The following is a 17,988-nucleotide window of genomic DNA, read 5'->3' as shown; positions in this document are numbered from 1 at the left end:
TCCACTGAGCCACTCCAGCCAAGGCATAATGCTTACTTTCTATAATATTAAATTTTAATTAAAACTGACAAACATTTTGTCACAAGTTTCAGTGGTCTCAAATATAATTGTGTGTCATCTGTGTAAAACACACAAAGGAAGGAAGGAAAAGAAAGGAAAGAAATGAAAGAAACCAATGCCCGAAGGACAAAAGCCTGCGGCCCAGTCTCTCAGCACAAATCCCCTCAAATAGCTTGAGAGGTTTCACAGGGTTTGATCCTCAGTTACATCTCTAGCTATTTATTTTTTGATTCCCATCTAGAAGCGCCTCCTTAACTAGGTTATCTATTGTAACACTTTATATTTGAGCATATTTTGTCATTGTCTCTACTGGTGTGTCTTTATAAACTGTATTATCATTTTTTAAGTGTATGATTGTGTTGGAGAGGACTGGGCCTCGGGGAGGGGGAGGAACACCTTGAGGAGTTTGTGGCCTTTCACTCAGTCCCTGGTTTGTCAGGCACTTTCATGCTATTGCTAGTGTCAGAAGGAAACCTGTTTTCTCTCTGAATGCTAAATTCTTTGGGGATGAAGTGTTCAGTGTCTTTTAACCCTGGACTGGAGTGTCTCTTAACTATGCAGAAGCTGGATATGGCCAGTATCAGAGTAATGAGAGACAGCAGCCGGAATGACTCTGACCAGGGAGGTCAACTCCACGTCCACCGGGGCTTTTCCCACTGTTGCAAAAATTGTGGGTCCATGAGGAACTCACACGAAACACCTCTGCAACGTCAACTCCAACCTGTGTTACGTCACCCAGCCTATTACACATGTACAGTTAAGAAGTGATTCTAACAGTTAATGAGAGGACTTCAAAAGTTTCAGGGGACGGTAAGGCACAATTTTAACAAAAGTTGCAGTTTGTTATCACAAAGTTTGTTTTTCTCACACACACAAACACATCATGGTGTCTCTTTTTTCAATAATGAACTGCTAAAGCCATGGCTGGTGTAGCTCAGTGGATTGAGCGCGGGCCTGCGAACCACACCATCGCAGTTCGATTCCCAGTCAGGGCACATGCCTGGGTTGCAGGCCAGTTCCCGGCGGGGGACCCACAAAAGGCAGCCATACATTGATACTTCTCTCCTTCTCTCCTTCCCTTCCCCTCTAAAGATAGATAAATAAAATCTTTTTAAAAGGCTTTAAAAAAATAATAAACTGCTAAAAAATCCCCCATAATATACACAATACATAATGCATCATGGAACATGCTGGTTAAATTTTAAAAGTCTACTTAGGATAAAAGTTAGTAAGATATACTAAAGATGCTCTCTCAACTACTGCCCCGCCCAACCCAGCTCCCCACTTCTGTCCTTGGCTCACTCTGGCAAAGTCAACCTCTGGTGGATCCCTTAAGAAAGATTCTGGAAGGTGTCTACAATAGGAAGGTTATACAGAAAGAATCTGCAGTGACTATGTTATAATCGATAATAAATGCATTAGAACATGGTTTCCAAACCAATGTCAAAAAAAGTGACTTAAGATTTTTACTATAACGAGCAGTGTTTTTCCGGAAAAGGAATGCAGTTTATTCCCACCGGGAGAGGCAGAAGCGTAACAGCTAATGAGCGCTGACTGCTGTTTCGGGGATGAGCCGTGNTTTATTTTTTGATTCCCATCTAGAAGCGCCTCCTTAACTAGGTTGTCTATTGTAACACTTTATATTTGAGCATATTTTGTCACTGTCTCTACTGGTGTGTCTTTATAAACTGTATTATCATTTTTTAAGTGTATGATTGTGTTGGAGAGGACTGGGCCTCAGGGAGGGGGCGGAACACCTTGAGGAGTTTGTGGCCTTTCACTCAGTCCCTGGTTTGTCAGGCGCTTTCATGCTATTGCTAGTGTCAGAAGGAAACCTGTTTTCTCTCGGAATGCTACATTCTTTGGGGATGAAGTGTTCAGTGTCTTTTAACCCTGGACTGGAGTGTCTCTTAACTATGCAGAAGCCGGATATGGCCAGTATCAGAGTAACGAGAGACAGCAGCCGGAATGACTCTGACCAGGGAGGTCAACTCCACGTCCACTGGGGCTTTTCCCACTGTTGCAAAAATTGTGGGTCCATGAGGAACTCACACGAAACACCTCTGCAACCTCAACTCCAACCTGTGTTACGTCACCCAGCCTATTACACACGTACAGTTAAGAAGTGATTCTAATCACAGTTAAGAAGTGATTCTAACAGTTAATGAGAGGACATCAAAAGTTTCAGGGGACGGTAAGGCACAATTTTAACAAAAGTTGCAGTTTGTTATCACAAAGTTTGTTTTTCTCACACACACACACATCATGGTGTCTCTTTTTTCAATAATAAACTGCTAAAGCCCTGGCTGGTGTAGCTCAGTGGATTGAGCGCGGGCCTGCGAACCACACAATCGCAGTTCGATTCCCAGTCAGGGCACATGCCTGGGTTGCAGGCCAGTTCCCGGCGGGGGACCCACGAAAGGCAACCATACATTGATACTTCTCTCCTTCTCTCCTTCCCTTCCCCTCTAAAGATAGATAAATAAAATCTTTTAAAAAGGCTTTAAAAAAATAATAAACTGCTAAAAAATCCCCCATAATATACACAATACATAATGCATCATGGAACATGCTGGTTAAATTTTAAAAGTCTACTTAGGATAAAAGTTAGTAAGATATACTAAAGATGCTCTCTCAACTACTGCCCCGCCCAACGCAGCTCCCCACTTCTGTCCTTGGCTCACTCTGGCAAAGTCAACCTCTGGTGGATCCCTTAAGAAAGATTCTGGAAGGTGTCTACAATAGGAAGGTCATACAGAAAGAATCTGCAGTGACTATGTTATAATCGATAATAAATGCATTAGAACATGGTTTCCAAACCAATGTCAAAAAAAGTGACTTAAGATTTTTACTATAACGAGCAGTGTTTTTCCGGAAAAGGAATGCAGTTTATTCCCACCGGGAGAGGCAGAAGCGTAACAGCTAATGAGCGCTGACTGCTGTTTCGGGGATGAGCCGTGACAGATGACTGCCGACCTGATTATTCATGACTGGATCTGTGATGTTAATTGCCAGATTTCCATGATTATAAAATTGTTCCTAATGAATCACGCCCCTATTTAGATAGTGTCATGTCTTGACAAACATAAAAAGCTTAGAAAAAACTTTAAAAGCACTAACAAAAGTATCAGGGGGCGGGTGTTGTTTTTTCTTATAAAATATGAAAATTCTACGCTTTCCAGATCCAGTTTCTTTGAAAGATTTTATTTACTTCTTTATTTTAGAAAGAGGGGAACCCAGGGGGAAAGGGAGAGGAACCCGGCTATGTCAGAGACTCACCCCCACCCCCCACTGGGGCCCTGGCCTGCAGCCCAGGCATGTGCCCTGACCGGGACTCCAGAGGGCAAGAAACATCTATTATGCCCCAAGTGGGGATCGAACCCACAGCCTAGACATGTGCCCTGTGACTGAGAATTGAGCCAGTGACTGTCTGCTTTGTGGGTCGACGCCAAACCAACTGAACCACACCTGTCAGGGCTCTCCTGCTTTACATTAGAATGATCTATTTACACACATAGTGCATACTGTACATGTATGTCTTCATTTAATTTCATTCTCTTATCACTAACATCTGAGTCCTATTTTTTAAACTAAAATGTCTTCATGGTCAGAGCAAGGTTAGAAGGGGCAACTCTCCAGCGAACACGAATTTCAATTTCATGTAAAAAGAACAAACGGTTTTGTGTCAATGTTTCATAACGGTTTCCATTGTGGGTTCAACTCCTGATGCTCTCTTCTTTAGAACTTAAAATTCAATTTAAGTCCTAAAGCAATTAAAGAAACAACCTACTAAGACATTTGGCTTAGATTCCTGATGAATATGTTGGCTACAACTTTGGTCTTTTTTTAAAAAAATGATCAAAGGCAAACTAAAGAACTCTGGGATTTCCATGGAGACGACAAAATAAATTTTTGGCTGACACGCAGTGCTAGCTGCTCATGTTAATAACCAAGAAATTAAAAGAAATACTACACGTATAACATAACCTGAAGCAAAATAATTAACCACATGGGAACTGAGACAATCCTGAGGAGAGTATTTAGCTAATCAAACAGAAAAGAATGAAACCTTAAAAGCAAAAGGAATGGAATTTTTTAAAAAAGTGATGTATGTATAAAACAGAATACTGATCAGCAATAAAGAAGAACAAACTGCTAATACACACAACAAAATAGAAAAATCTCAAAAACATTATGCTGAATGAAAAAGCTTTATACACGCCCCTAACAACTGCGTGGGAGTTCAGAAGAGGCAGAACTAATCCTGGCTCCACCTGGAAACACTTCAGAGCAGCGCTTCCCTGGGAGGGGAGGGGTCTGCCGGAGCCTCTGGGCCGATGGTAAAGGCAGGTCTGCACAGGTTCCAATGGTGTATGTGGTTGTCAACACTTAGCAAACCAATACGTAAGGTTTGTGCATTTCACCATGTGTGCATGCATGCATGCATGTGTGTGTGTATACATCAAAACATACGGCACCCTAGTCAATGGAAGGGTAGATATTCATGGGCAAGTACCCGGATACCAGGAATTTACTTGAAAATGAAACACAAGACGAGCTAGTGAACAGAGGAACAGCACACAAGGGTGAATCTAGCACCGGAAGACGTCAGCGACAGAATCTAGATGGCGGGTGTTCGTGTGCTCACTGTGACAGCCTTACCCCTTGGTTGTGCACTTGCCATTCTTCATAACAAAATGTGGGGAGCAGTTAAAAACTCAAACAAAACCAATCAGTTAAATAAAAACTACCAAACTTGCTCCAGCTGAAGTTACACACTACAATAGTAGTTAAAAAAGTAAGAAGCTCAGCGAGTTACAAGCTGTAGCCACGGGCAACAGCTTCTGTTCTGTAGGCTGAGTTGCCCTGCTTGTTGCTGAGCAACGAGAACACTGGTTATGTGGGACAAAGAGCGCCATCGCCCTTAAATCATCTACACATCCTGCTGACCAAGAAACTGGCCTGAGAGCCCCAAGAGACCAAGACATCCCCCCACCCCCACTGACCTTCTGTATGCCCACAGACTGGAGAATATTCAGCTTTCTCTTTCTCTGAAAGGTGTCCAAGTCCCAGAGCTGTGCCGTGTCAGAAGAAGTGCTGATGGCGTACCTCCCCGAGGCGTGCACGGAGATCGAAGACACTGCCGACTCGTGTCCTCTCATCCAGCTAACCAGCTCCTTGGTGACTGGGTAAAAAGTGAGACGGTCACACGGGCACAACACTATGTATCATCCAAGAACTAATGCAGCTCATGGCTAGGTACCCCCTCAACATCCACAATGATGGAAGCCTGTGTCCGTTAATGAAATGCACTATGGGACACATTAGTAACGTGTGCGGATCACGGAGCTGTGAGGAGATGAGGCTGAACCAGGGTCTAAGAACAGCCTTCGGTGTGAGCTTGGGAGCCTGGGCTGTCTCATGGGGAACACTCTCAGTTTGGAGAGCACCCCTCGGGCCGGTGTTTAGGAAGTGCATTTTGAGGTACAGCGTGGATCTACTGGGGAGAGGGGAGAGATCAGACATGGTGACTGACTTATTCACTGCTGTAACGACCCAGGAAGGAGGTCAGGAGGGTCTAAACTAAGATGCGGCAATTCAGAAAGAACAAACTCAAGACACAAGAAGGAGAAAAATGAAAGGACTTTGTGACCAAATGGCTGTGAGGAGATAATGTTGATCACAGAGGAGATCAGCATTAATTAATGTTGATACCATGAATTAACATGAGAAATACACAAGGAGGAACACTTTTAGCAGTGTAGGAAGAATGGGATAATGCATTTGACTTTTAAAATTGGTTCAGAGGTACACGCATGTGTACGCATGTGTGTGTGTGACATACAAGCAGAGAATGCCCACGATTAGGAAAAATACCCCAAACTACTTAAGATAATTATCACTGGGCAATAAAATCGTAAGTGATCTTTATTTTCTCTTTTCATTTTCTGTATTCCCAAGTTTTATATGGTAGGCATATTTTAATGAGATTTTTTTCTTCCTCTAGAAAGATGGAACTGAGGAAGACAGAAAGCTAGATGTAAATCTGGGAAACATTAGGATACAAAGTAGGTCAAAACAAAAGACAGCAGAACAGATAAACCCTAGGGAGAGAGCTGTGGTTTCCAAACACCAGTTAACAACACTAACAAGTCTGGCATCAGTTAACGTTGAATTTTTCCACTGGTCTTCAGTAAGACGAGAAAAGTAAGACTAACGAGTTTTTCATAAAGCTACATTTAAAGCTACTACTTTATAATCTAGCATTATATCCTTCTAAGTTTGTTTAAAAAATCCCTTGTTTTATGAAGTTATGTTTTTTCCAAAGTCAATTAGAAAAATAAAAGTTGAGAACCTACGTGGGATCTTCTACTTCTTCTTTTTAATTGGGTCAAAACCCCGAAAGCCTGGGAAGTGATAAAAGAAGTAGGAGAGAGACCACGGTGGGGGCTGTCAGGAAGGCAGGCGGAGAACCGAGACAGAGGGCGGCATGGAAACTAAGACTGCTAAGCTCGTCCACACTGTTAGATGCTGCTGAGAAACAAAATGAAAGTATACGGAGGGTTTGAGCAATCAGAAGTTACTCAGGACCCTGGAGACAAGTCTCAGTAGCATGGAGAGCGGGGCGGGGGGGGGGGGTCAGAATCCATTGATGGAAGCTGTGAAGATGCAGGATTCGGCAGCGAGGACAGAGGGTATTTGGGGAGGTAGAGGCAGTACCTCAGGAAGGGGCTCCTACCAAGAAGAAGAGACTAGAAAACGATGGAACCAAGAGAGGAGAACAGAGTGGAACCCAGGGGAAGCAGTCACAGATGAGGACAGAGACTCAGCTTTTCAGAATTTCTGTGAGAGCAGCGCTTGCCACCCCCCAAACTGGGCGCAGTTTAACGTCCATCAATAGGTAACAGGTTAAATGATTCTGGGAGGGCCAACGTCCACAGATTTTGGGCAGTGACATGGAGTATGCTGAATGAATTTCGGAGGTCAGAAAACGACTGCACAGAACAATACAGATAGTGACGCTGCTTGTTAGAAGGTGAAGAGGGGTCTGCGTGAACACAGGCTGGAAAGAGGGGTCTCTGTCACAGAGACACCGGCCGAAGCACGAGCAGGTGACTCCGAGCAGCTGGGCCACCAGGTTAGGTCCCTGGTCCCTCTGCTAAGACACTGTGGCACCTGGGTCAAGTTACCTCTCTGCCTCAGTTCTTTCGTCTGCAATATGGGGATAATAATTGTCTACGGGCATACCACCCTGAATGTGCCCGATCTCGTCTGAAATATGGGGATAATAAGTGCCCATATCCATGGGTTATTATGATGGTTAAAATTAATTAACATTTAAAAAGTCATAGAACAGAACCTGGCAAAGAGTAAACACTGTATGAGTGTTAGCTAAGCTATCATTATATACTACTATTACAGTTAATATACATTTTTCTAAATATTGTAACACATCAATTACTTTAATAACAAGAAAAAATATAGTTGATAGGTTACTTTAGTAACAAGAAAAAATACAGTTGATAGACCTTTTTTCTTATTAACCGGTTCATTTAGTAGAACTCTAGGCTCTAATAAAAATACATAAAATACAATAAGTTATATTTCAAGAGTATTATTCTTGGCCTTCAGAGATGTATGGTCTTCATCCAGGCTCCTGGGAGGCAACCTCTCAAACCCTGGAGTCTCCCCAGTGGTGGCCCTGTCCCTGTTCCTCAGGGCAGGTCCCTCAAGCAGCAGCATGGGGTTTATGCCAAGGAGAGCTCCTCGGGGTGGGGGCTGGCCGTGCCAGAGAGATGGACCGTGTGAGTGATTGGAAGGCTGGGGCTTTGGGTCACTTGACATCAGCCTGACCTCCACAGACAGGAGGTCAGGGTGGAGGAAGCTGTGTTCAAGTGGGTGGGCAATAAGGCAATCAGTCATGCCTACATCACGAAGCCCCAGTGAAAACCCTGGACATCCAGCTCAGGTGGATTTCGTGGTTTGGCAATGCGCAGTGAGGACGGCCACACAATGATGCCGAGAGGGTGATGCATCCCCGAGGACAATGGAACCTTCTGGGAGTCTACTCTATGTCTCTTTGGCTGGTTCTAATTTCTATCCTTTTGCTACATTAAAACTATAATCACCAGCATAGTGCTTTTCCGAGTTCTGCGGGTCATCCCAGTGAATCATCAAACTAGAGGTTGGCTGTGGAGAACCTCAAACATGCAGCCAGCTGACCCCACGGAAGGATGGCCGTGGGGCCCGAGCTTGCAGCTCGTGTCGGAAGTGAGCACTGTCTTTTGGGGACCACTCCTGCAACCACAACAGACTGTCACACTCTTTGCCACACTTCAGTCTATATTCTACTCTGCTTCAAAAGACAACTAAGAGGACTTCTTACCTGTATCAAAACATTTAATAGAATAATCGGCTAACGCCACAAGGAATTCAGACTTCCTGTGAAGATTAAAGGCCAGTGCTGTGCAGGCTTGTGCTGTTCGCTGAACAAGATTAAACCTATTAAGAGATGATTGCATTAGTATCAGAACTTCTTCCAATAATCATAAATTTTAGGTTGGAGGAGTCCTTAGAGAGGAAGAACATGAAAGCTGGAAAATGAGTTCCCATTCTGGTAGACCAGAAATGGATTATAAACAGTGCTAAATGCCATGTAAAGGAGTTTGCATTTTACTTGCACAGAATGGGAAGACCGCACGTGCCTTTTGGAAGATGATCCGGCAGCATTGGTACATGGAGAGAGGGACAAGGAAGAGGTCACTAAGAAAGCTCCCAGCCAATCTCAACCAGAGCCATGAGCATAAAATGAAGAGGACAACGGGAGAGGTGTCAGAAGCCAAGTGGAGAGAGGCTGAGAGACCCGTCTCACGTGGGTTGAAGAGGGAGCAATCAGGGGTTCTCCACGTCAAAGGGAGAAAGCATGTCTCATCAGATTGTTATGGTGACTAACTATAGGATGACTAAATGAAATAATATATATTGAGTGCTCAGCAGAGTTCTTGGCACATAGCTAAAGTTTATAAAAAAAAAACAACAAACTTTTAGGCTTGGGCAAAAGATGAACAAGTTTGGGGATGGGAAAAAGAAAGTCTGATTTTAAACATGTTGAATTTAAGGCCCTTGCAAAACACCTAGAGCTGTATTGTGCCAAAGAAATAGGGTGTGGGCCATATGTATAATTTAAAATTTTCTAGGAGCTATATTAAAAAGTAAAAAGAAACAGGTCAAATTAATCTGAACAATATAGTTTACTTAATTCAATATGGTGAAATGTTTCAACATTTAATTAGAATATTCATGAGATATTTTACATTTTTTCCCATACCACGTCTTAAAAACCCAGGGTGTACTCACTCTACACTCACAGCACATCTGCATTTGGACCAGCTACCTAGCGAGGGCTCAGGAGCTCCAGGCAGCCGTGGCCACCACCCCAGGCAGCAACCCAGAGGCCATGCAGTGGCCGTAGGAGGAGATCTGCGTTGTCTGTAGGTGGCAGCTGAATGAGGCCTGAGGCTTGGTGGTGATGGGCTCATCAAAGAGAACACCTGAGACACGGAAGGAAGCTGGCCAAGGACAGACCCCAAAGAATCGCAACAACAAAGAGGCAGACACTGGAAGAAGCGTCAGCAAAGCAAGGGAAAAAATACACAGAGAGGAAGGAAAATCAAGAAAACATTGTATCCTGAAGCGTAAGAAGAAAACTGCAGGACAGTGGGGAGGCATAAGTATTTAACACCAGGGGAACTCGGGAAGACTTGGAGGAAACCCAGTGTAGTGACTTTCGAACCACACAGGCCTGATCGCAAGTCTTATCTCCGCCACTTGTTCCTCACTCAGCTGTCAATATTTATAGAGAGAAGAGGGACAGTGGACAAAACAAAAGAGAGGACCTCATGTCCCGGGGTGGTGACAGAAGACAGATTTGCACTAGAAGAAATTAGGATCACCCATTTTTACAAATAAAGCGATACAGAGGAAGGGATGGTGAACTCACAGATATATTTGAGGTTGCAGCTGGGGAGGAGGAAGGGAAGCTTGAAGGTGGCAGTGAGAACAAGCGCAGGAAACTGAGAAAGGTTCGAAACCCTCAGAGGAGAATGGGAGAGGTAAGTAACAGCAAGGCAAATGCAGCACCAAGCATCACTGATGTTGAAGTTCATGGCCGCAGTCTATCAGCAGTTATTGTTATTTCACGTAGCAGTGGCAGCAGAGGGGAGGCCGTTGTACTGATTCAAGACCAGGAATTGGCAGGGTAGGTTAGGCAAGGGTAAAGGGTGGGAGCATTGTGACCATCACTTTTTTGGTCAAGAGCAGAAACATGACGAACAGGTTTCTACCTGGTACATTACAGATAAATAAATTACATGAGAACTCTTCTTTTCCTAAGCTTTTTGGGAATGTTACTGAGATCACGTCCCCTACAAATAAGGACATGCAGAGTCACAATACAACCACTGGAATCAGAAAATTACGTTTCATATCACCACCATCTAACCCTCAGGCCCCACTGTCCCAATAGTGGCCTTTACAGAGCAAGGGTCAGCTCAGGTTCACCATGCCTTTCCTGGTCATGGGGCTAATCTCCCTCAGTCCCAAACAGATCTTCAGTCTTTCCACAACTTTCATGACCTTGACCCTGTGAAGATTACAGGCCAGTCTTATTCACACATAAAGCCCTTAATTGACCTTTGTCTGCTGATTTGACCGATCAGACTCAGGTTCCTTGTCCGAGGCGGGAGTACCACAGAGGTGACGCTGTTGGCTTTTTCCTGCATCCTCTCAGGTGGCACAGTTCTGATTTGTCCCACTACCAGGTAATTTGACTTTAATCATGCAATAAGGTAGTGTTTGCCAGGCTTCTTCACAGAAAATTACCTTTTTTCCTCTGCAATTAATAAATATTTTGAGGGAGGTACTTTCTGACCATGTAAATATCCGCTCATTGAACTGTTCGTTAACTGCAGCACAAATGTCGGCATTTCTGTTCCGTGCGGTGGGCTATGCCCCATTACTACCATTATTTATTTTGATACTCACGTGGTCTACAATCTGGCTGAGGGAGCCTCTTCAAGTGACATTTATGTCCTTGTGAAGCATCCCCACTACTTTTTGCACAATTCCTTGGCTGGCTACAAAATGTCCCAGGCTCATCTTGCACTTCCCTGCCTCCATCTTGACAGCGGCCGCTTCTGCAAGAACCCCTGACTGCTTTCAGCACAGAGTGGTGCTTGGAAAAGAACCGGCACTGAGTATGTTTGTGGTTAAGAGGGAGGGAGGGTGCTTGCTCCCTGTGAGTGGACAAAGCTGGGAAATGCGTGTTCCCGTGACTCATTCGCTTGCTCATACACACACCTGTATTTATGTCTACGTCTGTCTACTTATATTCAAAACCAGAGTTCGCTCAGCTACATCCAGTTGCAGTCCAGTCCTGGGGGCTCATTCTAGTACCTTCACTTTCCATATCTGACTCCCCTTGCAACAGTTAGAAACGTGGTCCCCAGGATCCTCAGTACATTTACTCATTAGGTCCAGGTGCCCATCTTTCACACAGTGGCCCCACCCCCCACGCAGATGCCTCTGACTCGGGCAGGAGCGAGGGGCAGCATGCAGGCCTCCTCCCGCCCATCCCCCTGCAGGGATGCCTCCTTGATCAGTCTCACCTCACTGCCTTTGTACCAAGTTGTTCAGCAGAGGAAGAAAAGGGGACGAGGAGGAGGAAGAGTAGGGCCCAATTCTGTGAGATTCTTAGATCTAGTATTCTGACAACAATGTACGAAGACACTGTGTTCTTTTTGAGTTGCCTAATGTGTACCAGGAAGTAAACGACAAATAAGCAATAATAAAATTTTTAATTTACGGAAAACAAACCACTAGAGATACTGTTAAAACCTGAAATTCAATTCTCTAAAAATATCTGTATTATCTTTCTATCTTTTCCTACTTTTTCTTCCATCAGCATTTATGACAGTGCGTGATACCTTATGACACCTTTTACAAGGTGCGTGAAATATAGAAAGAACTTAATAAATCTTCCTGAATGAGTAAGTAGTAGCAGATACTAAAAGTCAGCAAAGTAGTAATATTAAATAAGGTAAATATCAAAAGTATCACTCACCTATTTCCAGGCAAGTCGAAAACATAGATATTTCCTTGATGGTCCCCAGCGATTAAGCAATCACCTGAGCTATCAAAAGCCACATTCAAAAATCGTAAAATTTTGGGAAGGTAATCAGAAGTTGTGTGAATGATATTCACTATAATTCTGTAAAACAAATGAACACATACACATTAAATTCAATGTCAGGCATCACTTGTTATTATGAAATATATGGCTTCCCTAACCTTGAAGTGGTTTGCCTGCCCATCCTTCCCTCCTACTGCTGCTCTTCGGAAGTCCTACAATGATGTCTGAAAACAGTCCAGAGAGGTAGTCATTACCCAAGTAGCTGTTCGTTTCTTCAAATCCCTGACAAGTCACTGTATGTCAGACACCGAACAAGCCAGGAACCATGGGGAATTGACAGACATGGGTCCTGCCCTTGTGGGACCTACAGTTCACTGGCACAGACGCATTTATGAAACAGACGCACATAGGACCAGATTTATGAATTGCAAGGAAGTCACAGACCACAATAGGATATAAGAGAATTCATTTTTGACTTAAATAAATTGTTGCATTACACAATAGACACACACTGAAAACAATGATGTGATTGCTGAACAGTACTGAGTTTTACATAAATCACAAGCCACCATATGTAAAGAAAATTTTCATTCAGTATTCCAGTTTTAAGGTGTCCTAATGAGTTTGTTTTTGTGATAGGGTGTTCCAAAGTGAAGGTGCCCATAGTTTCATTTGCAGCTATATCTGCCTAAAGTTAGGCAAATATATGTTTTTTGAGGAACATCATGTATAATATCTCTACTGAAAAGAAAGCTGTTATAAAACTTACAGCATAAAATAACGAACTCCTTAAAATAAGATATGTGTGTGTATATTGGGTCATTAACCAGAATAACCTATTCTTTATTGCAACAATAGTTTTCAAATCATGATAACTTTTATCTTAGTTGACTTTTTGGGAATTTTTGAATTTTAATATTAGAAGCATCTACTTTCTACATTATCACTTCATTAAAAATACTCAATTAAGTATTTTTATACTAAAAATACTAGAAAAACTGAATTAAATGTGTCAAAGGTTTTGTGTAGTCTACCTAAATGGGGCTGTTCAGGCTCACCGGCTACAACAGCAAAATTCTCACAATGCTCACTTTCCTCTAGTCCCAGACCGAGAGCCCTGGTCTGACCCACTTCGGTCAGACCCCTGAACCTTCCCCTCAGCCCCATGCGTGCACATCCTTGTAAAGTCTACTTTCAGCAGGAATCCTGCTCAGTCAGGTTAGTCAGATCGCCCTGCCCTCTGTACCTGATCACCCTGCTGTGTGATCTCGATCCCCACCCTCCGCCCCCAGGTGACTTTTATCCCCCGGCCTGTCTTCAGCAAGAATCCTATGGGGTCAATTTAGCCAGAACCCCCTCACCCCCGAGGCTTTCTCGTGTTAATTTTCCATCCCCTGACCCCTGACATGCCCTCTGTCCATAAATTCCCACTTGACCAGGCTGGATTCAGAATTAAGTCCAGTTCTACATTGAGGTCTCGTACACCATGGTGATAGTCCTGCATAAAATCTATTTTTGCCCACTTAACTGTCCAGCTCTGTTTTTTTTCTGATCTCTTCAGAGAGGGGATGGATAAATGTATTGAAATGACAATAACATCAAAATGTTCCTTGGAAAATAAACTCAGAGCAAATGACTTTTCTCTCCAGTCTTTTTCGTATAACATTTTTTATGTAATTGGATTATAAAATTACATGATCATTGTTGGAAATATGGAAATCACAGAAAAATACTAATACATACATAAAATTGATTATAACCCTACCATCTAGATATTGCCATAATTAATATCCACATTCTGCCCTTCTGATTTTTCATATAAATCACTATACTAATATTTATTTTACAAAAACTGCCTCAATTGCTCACAGGTTGCCTGACAAGAGTTCCAGAGTCCTTAAACATAATAAAAACATCAAATATTTACTCCACACAAGCACGCACGAGACATTCTTTTAGAGTCTTCACAATACCCTCTGACAACTTTGTCTGATAGGTGTGATCATCTTCGCTTACAGTCTTAGGGATTAACTTGGTCACAGAGCTAGTGAGTGGACATTACTTTAACTGAAGTGCCTCTGACTCCACAGTCAGCGCTCCTTGCTCTTTAACAACAAAGGGAAAGCTACGTTTCAGTTGAAGAAGCAATAAGGACACGCCCCCATGGACTTGTTTCTTTCATTTCTGGAATCTTGCATGCATATCTAGATGTTTTAGGACAAGAAAAAAGAGGATTATTGTGGGTTGGCAATAACATTTAGAATATTTACAGATCATCAGAAGTAAAGTGGTATTTACATAAACTCCAAATGTGAAATGAAAACGCCCTACTAAAGAATCCCAACTCCAAACAAAAAATGTTTTCTGTGGAGTTGCAGGGTCAGCAGCACCGACAGAGGACTGAGGGCACCAGAAACCATGCAAGCTGCTGGCATGCGGACTAGCACCATGTCTAGGAAGGCAGAGTTGACACTTGAAGCCCGTTGATTTGGCCTGGCTGGTGTGGCTCAGGGGACTGAGCATCAGCCCGTGAACCTAAAGGTCATGCATTCCATTCCCCTCAGGGCACATGCCTGGGTTCCAGGCCAGATGCTCGGTTGGGGGTGTGCAAAAGGTTGGGGGCATGCAAATGGATGTTTCTTTCACATATCACATGGTTGTTTCCCTCTCTCCCTCCCTTCCCCTCTCTCTAAAAAACTAAATAAATAAGACCTTAAAAAAGAATCTGATGATTTGTAGAAGAGCAACCAAAGAATCAACAGAAGAATTACAAGAACAAGAAACACACTAAACATGAACTCAAGTGATGAAGCGAAGTCCAGGAAACCCTAGGGAGTTATAGAAGCAGTAAAGTCAACCTATCTGCAGCAAATGGAACCAAGATGGCATCGCTCTGGCGCAACAGCTTCCATTAAGATCACATGGGAGAGGCTGAGCCTCAAACAGGACAGATATCCCGGAACAGAACGAAAAGGAGGGCTGGGGAGGGAGGGACAAATGGGCAGAGCATGGAGGATTGGGGGGGTGGCGAAAATATTTTGTATGGTATCACAGTGGTGGATACATGCCATTATAATATTCAGACCCACAGAATGTATACAGCACCCAGAGTCAATCCTCATGTAAACTGTGGACTTTGGATGATCACGACATGTCAATGTAGGGTTTGTCCACTGCAACAAATGTTCCACTCTGGAGGGGGATATTGACATTGGGGAGGCTATGTATGTGCAGGTGCAGGAGGTATATGGGAAATCTGTGTAAATTCCCCACACAAATTTGGCCGTGAACCTAACCTGTCCTTTAAAAAAAAAGTCTATTAAAAAAACAGCAGCAGCAGCAGCAGCAGCACTGGCCTTACTAGGTTGTCCTGCACTGTAGGACACAAATCCTGCACCACTACCCTAAACAAGCCGAAATGTAAACTCGCGAGAACTGGAAGTTTGTTTAATTCCATTACTGTTTCCCGCGCTTAGAGGCTTAGCACGTTGTAGATGGTCAACAAATAGTTGACGAATGCTTGCTGGCCTGAATGCAGACCAGGACTGAAGGAAGGATTAACTGCTACATTTGGAAGGGGTGGAAGTGCACTCACTGTTCTTCCCTCTCGCGGTCTTTTTCAGCTGCAACAGCTAACCAATATTTACTGAGCACCTACTATGTGCCAGGAATGCTGTAGGGGTGGCGTGATGGTTTAGGCAGGCAGAGCCCTGGCACTCACTAAGAGCGTAAATTCTCCTACATGTTTCTGAGGACCACCTGTCCCATGCTCCATGCTAATCCTGGTCAAACCCCTGCTCCCAGGCAGTGAAGGTCCTCCAGGGCTCAGGCTGCCCGTATTTCCTGAAGTCACGCAAGCCAGGGATCACGAGATTAGCGCCAGAACCCGAACCTCTCTACCAGACGCCCCGCATCCCTTCGAGCGATCCTCCCCAACAGCCCCTGGAAAGCCTCTCCAAAGACGCAGACGCGCTGCTCGCCTGCTGTGTCCACCCCCTTGCACAGCCCGCACCCTCCTGCCGCGGCCTTTACCCTTCCCGAGTGGCCGGGGATGGTTTGCGGTGCCATATCTTGCCGCTTTCCTTATTGCCTAGGTCTGTGCTCTGCATCTCGATGCCCACTACGGCAGCCACCAGCCAGGTGACAACTGTCCGCTGCTTTCCCGGTAGGCCCCGCGCTCTCGCCCGGGAAATTTGACCGCTGGTCCGCGATGGCCAGGATCTTCCTCCGACTGTACCAACCACGCGCAGGACGCCAACCTTTGTATTTATGACCAATCAGAAGGCGCTCCCTCCCAAACTCCCCAGCCAGGCACTCCCTCCCGCTTTGGACGATGGAATCGGCCAACGACCTTTTAGACTCCGCCCCTTTTCAAAGTCCGCCCTTCTGGAACCAAAGCCTTTTGGGAACCGTAGTTTTCTGCAGGTGGGACGTGGGTGCGAGGATTAGGCTCGGGAATTCTGTATTCTGGAGTCCTCGCGGAGTTTTAGGCTCCCAGTGGAGGCAATAAAAGTGATGTTCTCCAGTGGTCCCTGCGGTCCATTCTACACTGCGTTTAGGGATTAAGGGGTTGTAGAGACAACCAACAGTACATTACCTGTACTTCAAATACAGGTCATCGAAGTGTTCCTTTTATAGAACATTTGGGCACAAAAGAACCTCTGTGGAATCCACTCTTGCCCTTTTCACCATCATCACGATTATCTTTTTCAATCCCTGATCTAACAAGAGGCTCCAATATTATGGTGTCCAGGCCCCAGCGATGCACCAGAAAAGCAATGTCATCATCAACCAGGGGCATTGCCCTCACTTCTTTTTTAAAATTTATTTTTCATTGATTATGCTATTATAGGTGTCTCAACTTTTCCCCCTTTGCCTCCCTCCACCCAGCATCCCCCGCCCCCTTTGGCAAACCCTTCACCATTGTTCATGTCCATGGGTTCTGCTTATAAGTTCTTTGGCTACTCCAGTTCCTATGCTGTGTTTTACATCCCCATGGCTGTCTGTAACTCCCTATTTGTACTTTTTCATCCCATCACCTCTTCACCCATTTCCCCATACCCCCTTCCATCTGGCAACCATTAAAACATTTTCTGTATCCATGACTCTGTCTTTGTTCTTGTTTGCTTAGTTTGTTTTTTAGATTCATTGTTGACAAATCTGTATTTGTTGCCATTTAATTGATAGTTTTGATCTTTTTCTTAAATAAGTCCCTTTAACATTTCATGTAATAATGGTTCTGTGATGATGAACTCCTTTAGGTTTTTCTTGTCTGGGGAGTTCTTTATCTGCCCTTCAATTCTAAATGATAGCTTTGCTGGGTAGAGCGATCTTGCCTGTAGGTCCCTGCTTTTTATGACTAATATTTCCTGCCCATCCCTCCTAGCCTGCAAAGTTTATTTCGAGATATTAGCTGACATTCTTATGGGAACTCCCCTGTAGGTAACTAACTGTTTTTCTCTTGCTGTGTCTAACATTCTCTCCTTATCTTTAACCTTAAGCATTTTAATTATAATGTATCTTAGAGTGGGCCTCTTTGCATCCACCTTATTTGGGACTCTCTGTTCTTCCTGACTTGCAAGCCTATTTCCTTCACCAAGTTAGGGAAGTTTTCTTCCACTATTTTTTAAAATAGATTTCTAATTTCTTGTTTCTTTCTCTTCATCTCCTGCCACCTCTGTGATGTGAGTGCTGGGATGTTTGAAATTGTCCCAGAGGCTGCTTATACTACCCTCATT

The 17,988-nt window shown here is 43.9% G+C and overlaps 1 protein-coding gene across 3 annotated transcripts in view; it reads right to left on the bottom strand.

The window, feature by feature from the left end:
* TBC1D31 (TBC1 domain family member 31) overlaps window positions 1-16,514 on the bottom strand; it is a 51,066-nt gene extending 34,552 nt beyond the window's left edge. Inside the window, exons 1-4 of one of the 3 annotated variants that reach the window (XM_037048468.1) lie at window positions 16,283-16,514; window positions 12,182-12,328; window positions 8,447-8,562; window positions 5,067-5,245 (exon numbers count right to left, since the gene is read on the bottom strand). In XM_037048468.1, coding sequence (XP_036904363.1) covers window positions 5,067-5,245; window positions 8,447-8,562; window positions 12,182-12,328; window positions 16,283-16,359 — 519 coding nt within the window. In that variant the 5' untranslated portion in view covers window positions 16,360-16,514. Of the gene's footprint in view, window positions 1-5,066; window positions 5,246-8,446; window positions 8,563-12,181; window positions 12,329-16,282 lie in introns of those variants that run through there. The other 2 variants (XM_037048467.1, XM_037048469.1) reach the window with 2 other exon arrangements.
* Between the last annotated feature and the right edge of the window lie 1,474 nt (window positions 16,515-17,988).

The sequence above is a fragment of the Sturnira hondurensis genome, unplaced genomic scaffold, assembly GCF_014824575.4.
Source record: "Sturnira hondurensis isolate 20B ecotype Veracruz unplaced genomic scaffold, ASM1482457v3 Scaffold0006413, whole genome shotgun sequence".
NCBI classification, from domain to species: Eukaryota; Metazoa; Chordata; class Mammalia; order Chiroptera; family Phyllostomidae; genus Sturnira; species Sturnira hondurensis.
This window is presented reverse-complemented; position numbering and strand designations above follow the sequence as displayed.